This window comes from Ursus maritimus, unplaced genomic scaffold, assembly GCF_017311325.1.
Source record: "Ursus maritimus isolate PB19 unplaced genomic scaffold, ASM1731132v1 scaffold_9, whole genome shotgun sequence".
Taxonomy (NCBI): Eukaryota; Metazoa; Chordata; class Mammalia; order Carnivora; family Ursidae; genus Ursus; species Ursus maritimus.
The window spans coordinates 61,211,851-61,224,020 of NW_024427107.1; the positions used below are offsets into that span (position 1 = coordinate 61,211,851).

At 35.9% G+C, this 12,170-nt stretch overlaps 1 protein-coding gene across 1 annotated transcript in view; it reads right to left on the reverse strand.

Annotated features, from left to right (window-relative positions):
* Positions 1-12,170, reverse strand: part of TAF2 (TATA-box binding protein associated factor 2) — an 88,060-nt gene that overhangs the window by 10,846 nt on the left and 65,044 nt on the right. Inside the window, exons 23-25 of the mRNA XM_008689296.2 lie at positions 5,037-5,266; positions 3,017-3,122; positions 306-428 (exon numbers count right to left, since the gene is read on the reverse strand). Coding sequence (XP_008687518.1) covers positions 306-428; positions 3,017-3,122; positions 5,037-5,266 — 459 coding nt within the window. The remainder of the gene's footprint in view (positions 1-305; positions 429-3,016; positions 3,123-5,036; positions 5,267-12,170) is intronic.

The window sequence follows — 12,170 nt, forward strand, 5'->3', positions numbered from 1 at the left end:
GTCTAGTTTAAAATATTCTTAGGGGCGCCTGGGTGGCTCAGTCGGTTAAATGACCAACTCAGCTTAGATCTTGATCTCAAGGTCGTGAGTTCAAGCCCCACGTTGGGCTCCATGCTGGGTGCACAGCCTACTTAAAACTAAATAAATAAAATATTCTTTATGTTAGATAATACAAAGTCAATGTGTTGCAAGAAAAGCAAGTCCCTATATCTATATTTTTCATGTATTTTTTTAAGTCAATAAACTTTACAAAGTTTGCAGATTTGTTCTTGAGCAAAATATAATAATATTAATAATAATTTCACCTGTTCCTTTCCGTGCGAGTTCCATACTCCACTGGGGTTTTGTGGTCGGTGTGCCATCGCAGACCGATGAGTGCTGGGGTATTAAAGCAGATCGGGAGCTACCTGGCCGATATTTAGAGAGCCCTAAAATGCCAAAGAAGAGGGAAAAGAGGTTTTTATTCCTTGGTTTACCAAAAGAAGAAAAAAGCCTGACATGTTTTTATAAGTTAACCTTAAAACCAGAAGCAGTTCAATAGAATTCTAATAATAAAAAGAATACTACTAACTACTAAAGAGCCCATTTGATTTTAATCCTTTGTCATGGTTCCTATATGCTTAAGTCTAAGAACAACACACCTTCAAGAAAGACAGTGACGTGTGACTGGCCTGCTAAATATATAAACTGGATTCTACATTTGAGGTAGAAACCATATTTTATATTATGTATGTGGAATTTTGCATATAGTAAGTTCCCCTGCTCCCCTGAAAATTTGTTAATAAATTCCATTATAATACTTACTCAACAAATAGGTCAAAACAACGTAGGGGTTACAGAAGATATTTCAAACAGGAATTTAATGGCATAAAGTGAACAGCATTATAGGAGCTATCAGGAGACCTAGGTTCTGATTCCAAATCATCAACAAATTAGATAATTCAGGTGAGACATTTAACTCATTGTGTCTCAATTCCTTCATTTGTCACATGGAAAAGTTCTAAGGTCAGTCTAGCCCTGAGTTAGCTATTACTTGAGTGCGTCATTTAGGGCAAGGGATCTTATCTCTCTCTCTTAAGTTTATTTATCTGTAAAATGGACTGAACAGATAAATAATTGTTAAGATCTCTTACGATTAGAAAAGCCAAAGAATTCATGACCTTTCAGTTTTCAAATGTATTTTAGGCTCATAGTCTACCTGAAGCCAGTTCTCAAATTCTACTAGCTTATCCTAGATTACTAAATAGTGACAAATAATTTAGGTCTCAAAACCAGAATTTAATAAAAAGCAGACCAAGGTGGGTAAGGGGGACTTTGCACAGATATAACAAGTTTAAAAGAAAGGAAAAAAGAAAAAAAAATATTCAAAAACACAACCAGTATGGGGTATAAATAAATACTCTCTTTTTTTCTAATAAAAAGAAAACAAGAACAATACCCAGGGGGAAAAAAAAGAGAAGAAAAGAAAAACAGTCATATTCCCAATAAAAAATGCATTATAAGGTGAACTTGAGGGTGCCTGGCTGGCTCAGTCAGTAAAGCATGTGACTCTTGATCTTGGTATCATGAGTTCAAGCCCACGCTGGGCATAGAGATAACTTTAAAAAAACTAAACTTGATTTATCATTTATAAATAATAAGTATCTTCTAAGTTATCACACTGGTTACAAAACAGTACTATGCAATAAAAATGATAAAGGATAAATGAAAATTAATAAATTACACCTTACATATCAACAGGAATGAACTTTAGAAGCATAACATTGACTGAAAAAAGTCATATTGGTATCATACCATTTTCATAAAATTTAAAAAAAAGTGCAAGGAAATCCTGTATTTATGTGGTACACTATGAAGAAAAGCAACAGAATGATTAAGAAAAAGTAAAAAAGGAAACTGCAGATAGTATTTACTTGTAGTGCAAAAGCAGGTGAATAGAACCAGGAAGAGGCACAGAGGGAATGGCCCTGGCATGGAGCCTAAGACACAAGTTAGAGTGGAGAGCAGGTTCACTGATATTTATTTTATTATTATATTTCACACCTTACATGCAAGTTACATCAATGCTTTATTCCTGAAAATTATAAAATGGTGGTGACATAAACTAGATATTAACTCTTCAAAAGCATATTATGGCACACTGTATCAAGAACTGTGAAAATCTTCTGAAGGTAAGTATCTCATAATACAGTTAAAATTAATCTTTTCACCAATAATATATTTTGGGAAATTTAGCCTAAGAATATAATTTGACAAAAAAGAAACAAAAGCTTTTGTATGAAGATATTCAGTGCAGAATTACCTGTAATTAAAAAAAAAAAAAAATACTTGAAACAACCTAAATACCTACCAACAAGAAAAAATAAGGTATATTACAGCATATCAACTCAATACTGTCTCAGGTACTATTTGCAAAAGGAAAGATTATGATATGTTTGACAGATGCATGCAAAAATCTATGATATAATACTATGTGAAACAGGCAGGCAAAAAGAGAAAGTGGTGTTGTGGGAGGCATTAACTTCAGTCAAAGTTTAAAATTATGGTTACATTATTAAATAGAAAACAGACCCAGGGGGCACCTGGGTGGCTCAATCGATTGAGCGTCTGCCTTCAGCTTGGGTCATGATCCCGGGGTCCTGGGATCGAGTCCTATGAAAACAGATCTAGTATTTTATTTTGAGGTTAAGTCCACCACACACAAAAAAAGGAAAACAAACAAACAAACAAAAACCCTTAAAGCTACTGGTAGGAATCTGTTGAATGAATTAAAAAAACAAACAAACCCAGAAGTATGCCAAATACTTAAAAAGGACCAAAATAAAACACAATTTTAAAAAATCCTTTAAAACATTTTATTCCTTTGCTAATATGCATTATAATCTGATACAATCTAGTATTTTATACTAGCTACTTATAAACTTTATAGTTGTTCACTTGGAAATAAAGCAACAGAACAGCAGTACCATGAGAGAACTCTCTTCATCACCTCCTGACTGCTGTATAATAATCTTACCTGGAGTCGATGGCCTTTCAAGCATGTTCAAATGATGGGAAATAAACGCCTGGCTATCATGAACAGTGTCCATGTCAATTTCCTCCTCATCTTGAGAATTTGAAAACTAAAACACATACACAAAACAAAGGAGAAAAAGAGCAATTACATCGCTTTACGTTTGGATCTTAGCTCTTAGGAAAGGTAGCAGAGAGGCCACAGAACATACCCCCACATCTTAAAAAGAAAAGTAGTCTTTTTCTCAAAAAGTACTAAGAGTAAGAAAAGATTAAATGGTTCAGCCTCCAAAAGAAGCTGAATGGATATTACTGGAAATGAAATAGCAACTAAAATCTACTCCTGTGTTGTGGGGAGAGGGAGTGAGCCGTAGTAGACTACACACACATAGTTCCTCCCCCAAACAGAGAAGAAGTATGTGATAATAGAAGTTAAATAATCAGATGGAAGATCTTAAATGGACATTTGGGTTCTTTTATGATTCAGTCTGCCCCATCTGTTCCTGCTAAGGAAAAACCATTGGAAGTATCAAAAAGATTTATAAGAAGGTGAATATCCTACACTATTAATACAGGTTTAACCTGTATTTCTTACTCTGATTTTGAGTTTGACTTTACTGCTATCCTCATTCTTCTCCAGTATTTGACCAGGTTCTAGTGGGGACCCCAGTGGTGTATCAGCCTTCCTCTTCACTCCCTGCTGATGAGCTGACATATTACATGAGGCTTCCTTGGCAAGGTGATCATCTTCCTGCGGCAATATTCAAGATCAAAATTAGATTTCTGAAGACAAGTAGCTCATATTATAGCTGAACACTACTAGCTACAGCAACCATGCAGATTAGAACATGCCCAGTGCCTAAAAATTATCAGCAATGGGCTTAAAATAAACTTCACCTTTTCCTGTCTGTTGGTCTTTTTGGGGGGAGGTAGGAGGAACTTCTAGAGCTTTCCCAAAAGAATGTATCTTTTGGTATCATTTTTTCTTCTCCTGAAGACTCCAAGAATGAATGTAAGTTAACATATATGGGCAAGAATTAGAAACATATTTATTTCTACAAGTTTGTAAATATTCAGATTTGAAAGAGCACATTAATGAGACTCTACTCTTCCTATGGAAAGATCATCTTACTTCTTCATAATCCAAACTCTAGGATACATTTCAAATTTACCACAAATAAGTACAGCTATATTCCAGAAAATCTAGGTGAATAAACAAATTTAAAATAATTATCACTAACTAGCATAAAGAGAATCTCAGTTTTCAAGTGTCAAAACACCAGTAGGGAATTGCCAGGCAAGTAATCTGGTCTAAATATTGGCGAAAAATGAAGCATGAATTATTGGGGACATTTTGTTATTGATACGAAAATCAATTCTGGAAAACTTTCTTTGAATTACAGTAAAATGATTGTTATGTATCCTAAAGGTCTTTCTACAAAAAGTCTGGTAATTTTCTAATGCATAGCTAGAAATAAAAGCTTTTAAAAGGCAAACACAGACAAACATACATAAATAAAACTATAATGCATCATCTCCTCCCACATCAGCAGCTTACTCATTTACCTGACCATTCACTGTTATTTATTTAATTCGACAAGCATTTGCCAGGCACTTATCATATGCTTAGAATTGTGCTAGGTATGACACAGTAGGGGGGAAAAAAAGTCAGGGCCCCTGTGTTCAAACAGTTTGCCAACAGCATATACAGACAAGATTAAATTCTTCATTTTAATTTTCGACTACTCAAGGAAGAAATTCAACACTCAAGCACAAAAACACCATGTCAGGACACAAGGGGTAAATGGACTGGCAGCACATCATCTGTCACGTGCAGCTATACAGTTTGTCAGGAGCACTTTCTAAACTGTAAAGTGCTAAACTACCGTCAGCTAGCCGGGTTTTTTAAGCGGCACATGAAACTCTTAGTGGCTTTAAAATTCACCAGTCAAAAAAAGCAATTCTCTTCTCTAGATAGCTCTATATAATAAAACTACATCTTCTGTAATGCATATGATTCTTACAGGGTTCTGAAATCCAACTAGCTGTGCGTGACTACTTGGATTAATCGCAGCTTCTTGGTTGCCTGCTATGGCCTCTGGAATTATGGTCGGATTCAAGACAGCTTTTTTCTCTTTTAGATTAAGAACCAACCCAAGCTCTGGTAAGGGCAAGCAGGAAGGTCTACTGAGGCCAAAAAGTGTGAAGTACAAGTCCACAGCACCACACCGTAACCTCCAGTCATGTGAAGTTCCTAAGAAGTAAATAATAAAGAAATAAGTCAGTATGTACATTTATCCATAAATTTTTAACTGCTCCAGAACCTATGCAGAGGGAAAGGTTTATGATGTCAAGGGGCCATCTAATGACCCAGGCTCCACTGGCAAACCCTCTACTCTAAAGATGTATCTTGATATAGATATTTAGAAATTGTAATGGAAGCAGTAAATGCTTTCTTTAAAAAAAATTATTTATTTATTTATATGAGAGAGAGAGCATGCACATGTATGTAGGGGGGTGGGGGGGGAGAGGGAGAGACAGCACCTCCAGCTGAGTGCAGAGCCCATGTGGGGTTTGATCTCACGACCCTAAGATCACAACCTGAGCTGAAATCAAGAGTCGGAGGCTTAACCAACTGAACGGCCAAGGCACCCCTGGAAGCAGTAAATGTCAGTGAATGAACTAACAAGTTTTGCAATTAGAAAAAATATTATCATTATACCATTCTTTTTTTTTTTAAGATTTATTTTAGAGAGGAAGAGAGAGTGCTAGTGAGTGCGTGAGGGGCAGAGGGAGAGAAGCGGACCCCCTACTGAGTGTGGAACCTGATCAGGGGCTCCATCTCTGGACCCTGAGTCCTGACCTGAGCTGAAAGCAAGAGTAAGATGCTTAACCAACTGAGCCACCCAGGTACCCCCATTACACTGTTCTTCTTGGCAAACGAATATTAGACATCTACTAAAAATTTATTATTCCCAAAACAGTATTTTTTCTGGCCCTATATCTTCCTTTTAATTCCTTCTTGGAAACTACTCCACAGTCATTCATTCTTTGTTCATCTTCCCTGATTTTCTTCTTGAATAGCACTCCATGAGCCCTTATGAACTCTACCACTTGAAACAAATTCTCCTGCCAAATTTATTACTTTCAGGTTTTAAATATGGTAAGAAACCCTACAACTACCTAAAATAACATGATTCAAAACTTTTACTGAGGAGGAGGAAAATGTGTTGCTAAACGCCTTTATATTTGTGTTGCTCTACTAGGTATTTGTTTAAAAAATAAAAAATAAAGGAAAAAGCAAACCCCAAAGATAGCAACAGCTGGTAAAACACATACTGACCAGAAGAAGACTGTGTAGAAATTTGGTTTAAAGTAGTTGAGAGACTAAAGGCAAGTTCTTTCAGTTTCTCTGATGAATCCCAAGTCTTTTTTTTATCTCCAAAATAAGGGTCTTGATCTTAGATTATACCTTATCCCATATCAATAGCAGATCAGAGAGCAAATCAATACCAGAGTTCTTTCTTACTTTCCCTTTTTCCCCAACAGTGCACACCAGGTAGATACTGACATCAAATGGAATAGACTGACAGGACGAAATCTGTCATCTAGGGTTAGAGAATTGCTATGGTTTCTAGGTAGAATTTACAATAAATGAAAAGTAACATGTAAATTCTTCTGGGTAAGAAAAGTCCTACAAATACTTAATTTTGTTCAAGAACTGTGATTTCAAAAGAGGACCATAATGTTGAAAAAGGAGAAACAAAAGGGAAAGAAGTTGCTACAGCAAATTTTAGACAGCATAAATATTAAGCTTTGTGGTTTTCAACAAATACTAGAAGGAGTAAATAAAGTGCCATCAATCAAGTAGTGATTCTGATGAGACTTACCCCAACAGGTAAGTAAATATGATATGAATTTCATGCAAAGGAAATTCATATGGGAACAATTATAATTTCACAGAGTTCAGACGATATACTACACTGTACTAGGCACCTTTTATGCCATGAAACCGCTATTGTCAATGCTATTTGAGACATCTTCAACTTTGCTACTGTGTGATACGGTAACAGATACACAGCACTGCTAAAAGCAAAAGAAAGGCAAGCTCCTAAGGAGGATGAGGTTTTTGTCATAAAAACTACAGAGAAACTAGACATGGAAAGAACAATACAGCCTGAAAAGTAAGGATTTTATGCTGGAAATCCATTTCCTTCTCTGGAATATGCAGATCTGGACACTTCCAGGGCCCAACATTGCTTAATTTTTTGTAGGCATCCCTTATTCTCCTCCTCGAAGCATTTTACACAGGTAGGTTCCACAAAGGACAAGTTACAGATTCCTGCGCCTTTTATTACAAAGGCTGGATGGGCTCAAACCTCTGAGGGAAGGGAAGGAATCCTGTCAGGGCAGCCAGCTCTATCTGCTCAGGGGCGTTGCAAGAAAAGGAGTGAACCTCAGGCGTTTATTTTATCAGTAAAGAAAACTGGAACAGTTTAGGGTACATTTACACTGGAAGAAAACTTGGCCTTGAAGATCGATATCACCTAATTACGTCTGCCGCAAATAACCATCCTGAACTATGTTGCAGATGACATCAAAACCAGTCAGGCAATTGACTGTGGATTCCTCAAGGTTTTTAAAAAAACTATTAGCAAATGGAAAACGCACATTTTGATGAACTAGGGTGTTTTGTTTTCTTAAAAGTCAGCTTAAAGATAATTAGGCAGCACAGTGAAGGCTGCTAAATACACTGAACACCTAGAAAAAGAATTCCGATACTTTTTATTTCTATGTGGGCTTTTTGGTTTGTTTTTGTTTTTGTTTTAAGATTTTATCTATTTCAGACAGAGAGAGAGGGAGGGAGAGCATGTGCATGGGCACAAGACTGGGGGGGGAGGCTAGAGGGAAAGGGAGAGTCCCCACTGAGCAGGGAGCCGATGTGGGGCTTGATCCCAGGACCCTAAGATCATGACCTGAGCCAAAGGCTGACACTTAGCTGACTGAGCCACCCAGGTGTCCCATGGTTTGTTTTGTTTTGTTTATTGAAGATTTTGGTAGATCTTCAATTTGGATGGAGGAATGAATATTGTTTTGTTCCTGAGGGAAACTACTGATAGTGTTTCTTCCCTCAAAAAACTGATTTTTAAGTATTAAAATGTAGGGCTGATAAGAAGGAGCTAAAAAATGAAGAGAAGTACTTCCTATAAAATTACAAAAGAAAAAAAATCAAATTACATTTCAAAATCCTGGAACAAAGTCTTTAAATGGTCGTATTATTTACAGTGCAATTAAGTTGAATGGCATAGTGGGGAAAACACTTCTGCTAAATTACCAGTCTGCTCTGTGATCTTGGGCAAGTCAGGTGCCTGGGCCCTAAAATGAGAACACGGATCTGAGATGATGCTTCAGATCCCCTCAGGTCAAAAATTCTATGATTTCAAATCAATCAATCCATCACTGAGAGGCCCTGAAACATCTTCTGATTTCTACCCTCAGTTACAGCATTTCTAGCTTAAATGGCCCCAATCACTTAAGAGGCAAGGAATGCTTATATGAAAACAACAGGCATTATTCTCTCCTCTCAGGTCAATGTTGTCCATCCTGTCCTCACTAGCAGTTATACTTTGTTTCCCACCTTGCTTACTTGAAACAGAACTCTCATGAAGAAAGCAGGAAACCCAGTATTGATGTTCTCTACTCAAGTCACAAAGTATCTAAAGACAAACCCCCAAAATAGCAAATCTGATACTAAAAAGATCATCTCTTCATTTTTTGAAGTAATTGCTAGTAAAGCTCATCAAGCCAAAAAACTGCTAAGAATAGAGCTCATTTTGAAAGCCACTGTTTCCAGGACATTTTTCAATAAACACAGCATTTCTTATTGATGACAGAAGCTTGGAAATCTGAACAGAGTCTTGTCAGGCAAATAACAACTGCCACAGAGCAGTTCTGTCCTGATCTCTCTATGCATATTACACTAAGTACAAACATTTCACTCATATCCGTGTGTGTGTACACATATGTAATTTCCTACAAAAACTGTATTAATATGTTTTCATTTTCTTGACCATTCTTCTTCCTAAAAAGAGTTTTTGGGAGGAGAAAACCAGAAGGCAAGAACTTTGAAATTTTCTGACGTTAATATCAAAATTGTCTATTTTCTTACTCTGAAATGTGGCAAATTCCACCAAACTGAATTAGAAGTTGTCTTTCATTCTACCCCCTAGAGTTAGGCTAAACACTATAAAGTATGACACAAACAGCCATCAATGTCCTGAGCAATTTCATAAATGCTTGCACATCATCCTTACAGTAATGTGCCAAACACTGAAGAGCAACTTGGGAGTAATGCTAAGATTTCTTTCATAATGATATACAATCTTGTCAATGTAGGCCTCTATCCCGAGAAATGAAAAAACACTGTTAATCAGGTAAGACTTGAGAAAGTACTTACATTTTAAATAAAATGCAAAGCACCAATAAAAAACTCCAAGTCCAAAGTTCTTAATTTTTAAATGTATTTTTAAAAATTATTGTCACGTTGGTCTATAATCCAGTATCTTACATAAAGCCATAAAAGGTAGGATTCTCGTCTGTTCTGAATTTTAAGACATTTTTCTTTGGGAAAGGAAAATCATTTCTTTCACTGTGGAAAAAATATACATACACAGCTAACAGAAGAGAGCCAGGTCATAACTCCACAGGTTCCCCATTGTATATAGGATAAAATGCAAACTCCTGAAGGACTTTCACTTTTGCATCCTAAACTATTTTTCCAGATAACAGTATTTGTCAAACACCCTTTCAGAGGTGTTTTGATTATATAAGAAAGCCCCTGAGGCTTTCTTATATAATCCTCTTACCTAAAATGTCTTTCTCCTGTGGCAAACACTTCCATTCCTTAAGAGCTAGCTCAAATGTCACCACCCCACAAACATTCTGCCATTCCAGGCAGGGTTCGTGGTTCTATTCTTCAGGTTGCTAAAGTACTTTGCTCTTCTCTTTGTTTCAGCAACTATCTATTTGTATTAAATTCTTATACACACAAAACAGAGTATAGTGGCATACTGGAGGTGCTCAAGAAGTAAATGGTGAATAAATAAATAGTTGAAGCTTTAAAAAGAACTGCCCATAAACAATGTGATACTTCTAATTAAAAATAAACCCATTTATTTCAGATTCTTCAGCAACTAGGGACAAAGACCATATAATGTGAAAGAGGTTTCTCTTTAAAGATGTTTATTCCTTCTGAGGAGCATTATTCTTTAAAAGCTATATGGGAACTACAGCAACATTCTGGCGGACAACCGAGGAAATGTGGGTATGAGCTATATACTGGAGTACGGCATGGTGATATTGAGGATATGTAGGAGGATGTCCTTATTCTTACGAATACATACTAAGGTACTTTGGGAGAGTATCATGATGTAACTTACTTTCAAACAATTCAGGAAAAAAGAAAGAGGTATGTATACACAAAGAAAGAGAGGGAAAAGAAAGAAATATGGTAACAAGTTAACAACTAGGGAACCAAGATGAAAATACATGGTCTTTCACTGCATTGTTCTTAAAATTTTTCTAAGCTTTGAAAATTTTAAAAACAAAATGTTGGGAAGAAAAAGTTATGTGGGAAAATTAAACTAAGGAACGGGGTAAGATATCTAATGTCTGTATGGATATGTACATAGATAGCTGTGTATATGTGTGTTTTCAAAACAAAAACTGTTGGCATGAGTAGCAGAGTAGCAACCCAGAACTTAAGGTTGAGTGGAGCTAACCTAACACACCAGGCAGAGAGAAGAGACCAGGCAGTCCTGGGATCTCAACGGTAGAAATCTGGGAACTTTCCTTCTGGTATATGGCCATTAGGATGACTCAGTTTCCAAGAGCTGCTAGTTTCTTTACCTCTCAGCTCTAAATACACTTAGTATTTTTCTAAAAAGACTATTCTTAATATTCATTAATGATATATTAATTTTAAAAGAACATGAATATAATTTCATAATTAGTTCATTTGTCTTACTCTCAAACTAATTTCAATTTTTGAAATCCTAACGCTATGCATCCTACCACAATTACTCTCTTATTGAGAAGTTTCTGAAACCAACTAAGCAAACTTTGATTCTTCAAAAGCACCTGATGACCACCTAAGATGATCTTTTCTTAATTGCTATGATACTGTCTCTCTATACTATTTCAAATGGGTTCAACAAATTTTATAACTAGGCAAACTCAACACATCTCAAATCCACTTTGGAATAGGATGGAAATAAATTAATATAATTAAATCCCTACTGTCTACAGTTTATTTGTTCTGCATATGTAAATCAAGACAATGTTTATCTCAAATGACCAGATGACCAAGGAATCCCAATGGGGAGTGCAGGGCAGAGTTCAGTAGGATCTAGGGACTTAGATGATGTTCTAGCTCCTTTTGTTATAAGCCAATTCTCACTACCATTTCTTCAAAACAATCACAAGTAAGAAGATATATAGCAATGTGAAAAATTATCATGATAAATGCTGTTTTAATACCTTCATTTCAACTACAACTACAACTATGTACATACAATTTTTCCCCCTAAAGGCCAAATACAGGCCAAATACAAATAATAAAATTATATATTTTCTGGTTTGGTTCAGATAAAACTCTGTAACATGATTATATTAACATCATTTTTAAAAAAGAAACTTTAAAAATTATGGGGAGCCTGGCTGGCTCAGTTGTTGGAGCACAGGATCCTTCATCTTGGGAATGTGAGTTTGAGCCTTGCATTGGGTATAGAGATTACTTAAAAATAAAACCTATAAAACAAAACAAAAAAAAAAAATTGAACAACAACAAAAAAAGGATTTCTTAGATCTGATTCATTCATGTATCCCAAAGGTTCAGGAGTGGAAGGGAAATGAGCAATCCTCCAACCAATCTCCCCTAATGTCCAATGTCCTCTGATAACGTTAAAAAACAAAACAAGACACTATTCCCAACTATTCATGCCACTCCCACTGTTCATACTGCTTCCATTTATTTATAACTCTGAAGAGCTGAGCAATAAATTGTTTACAACTACAGATCTGTTTTGTTTAGAGAACTGCCATAGAGAATTCCAAATCAAAGCAACAACTGTACTTTATACTGAACACTATCAAAATTA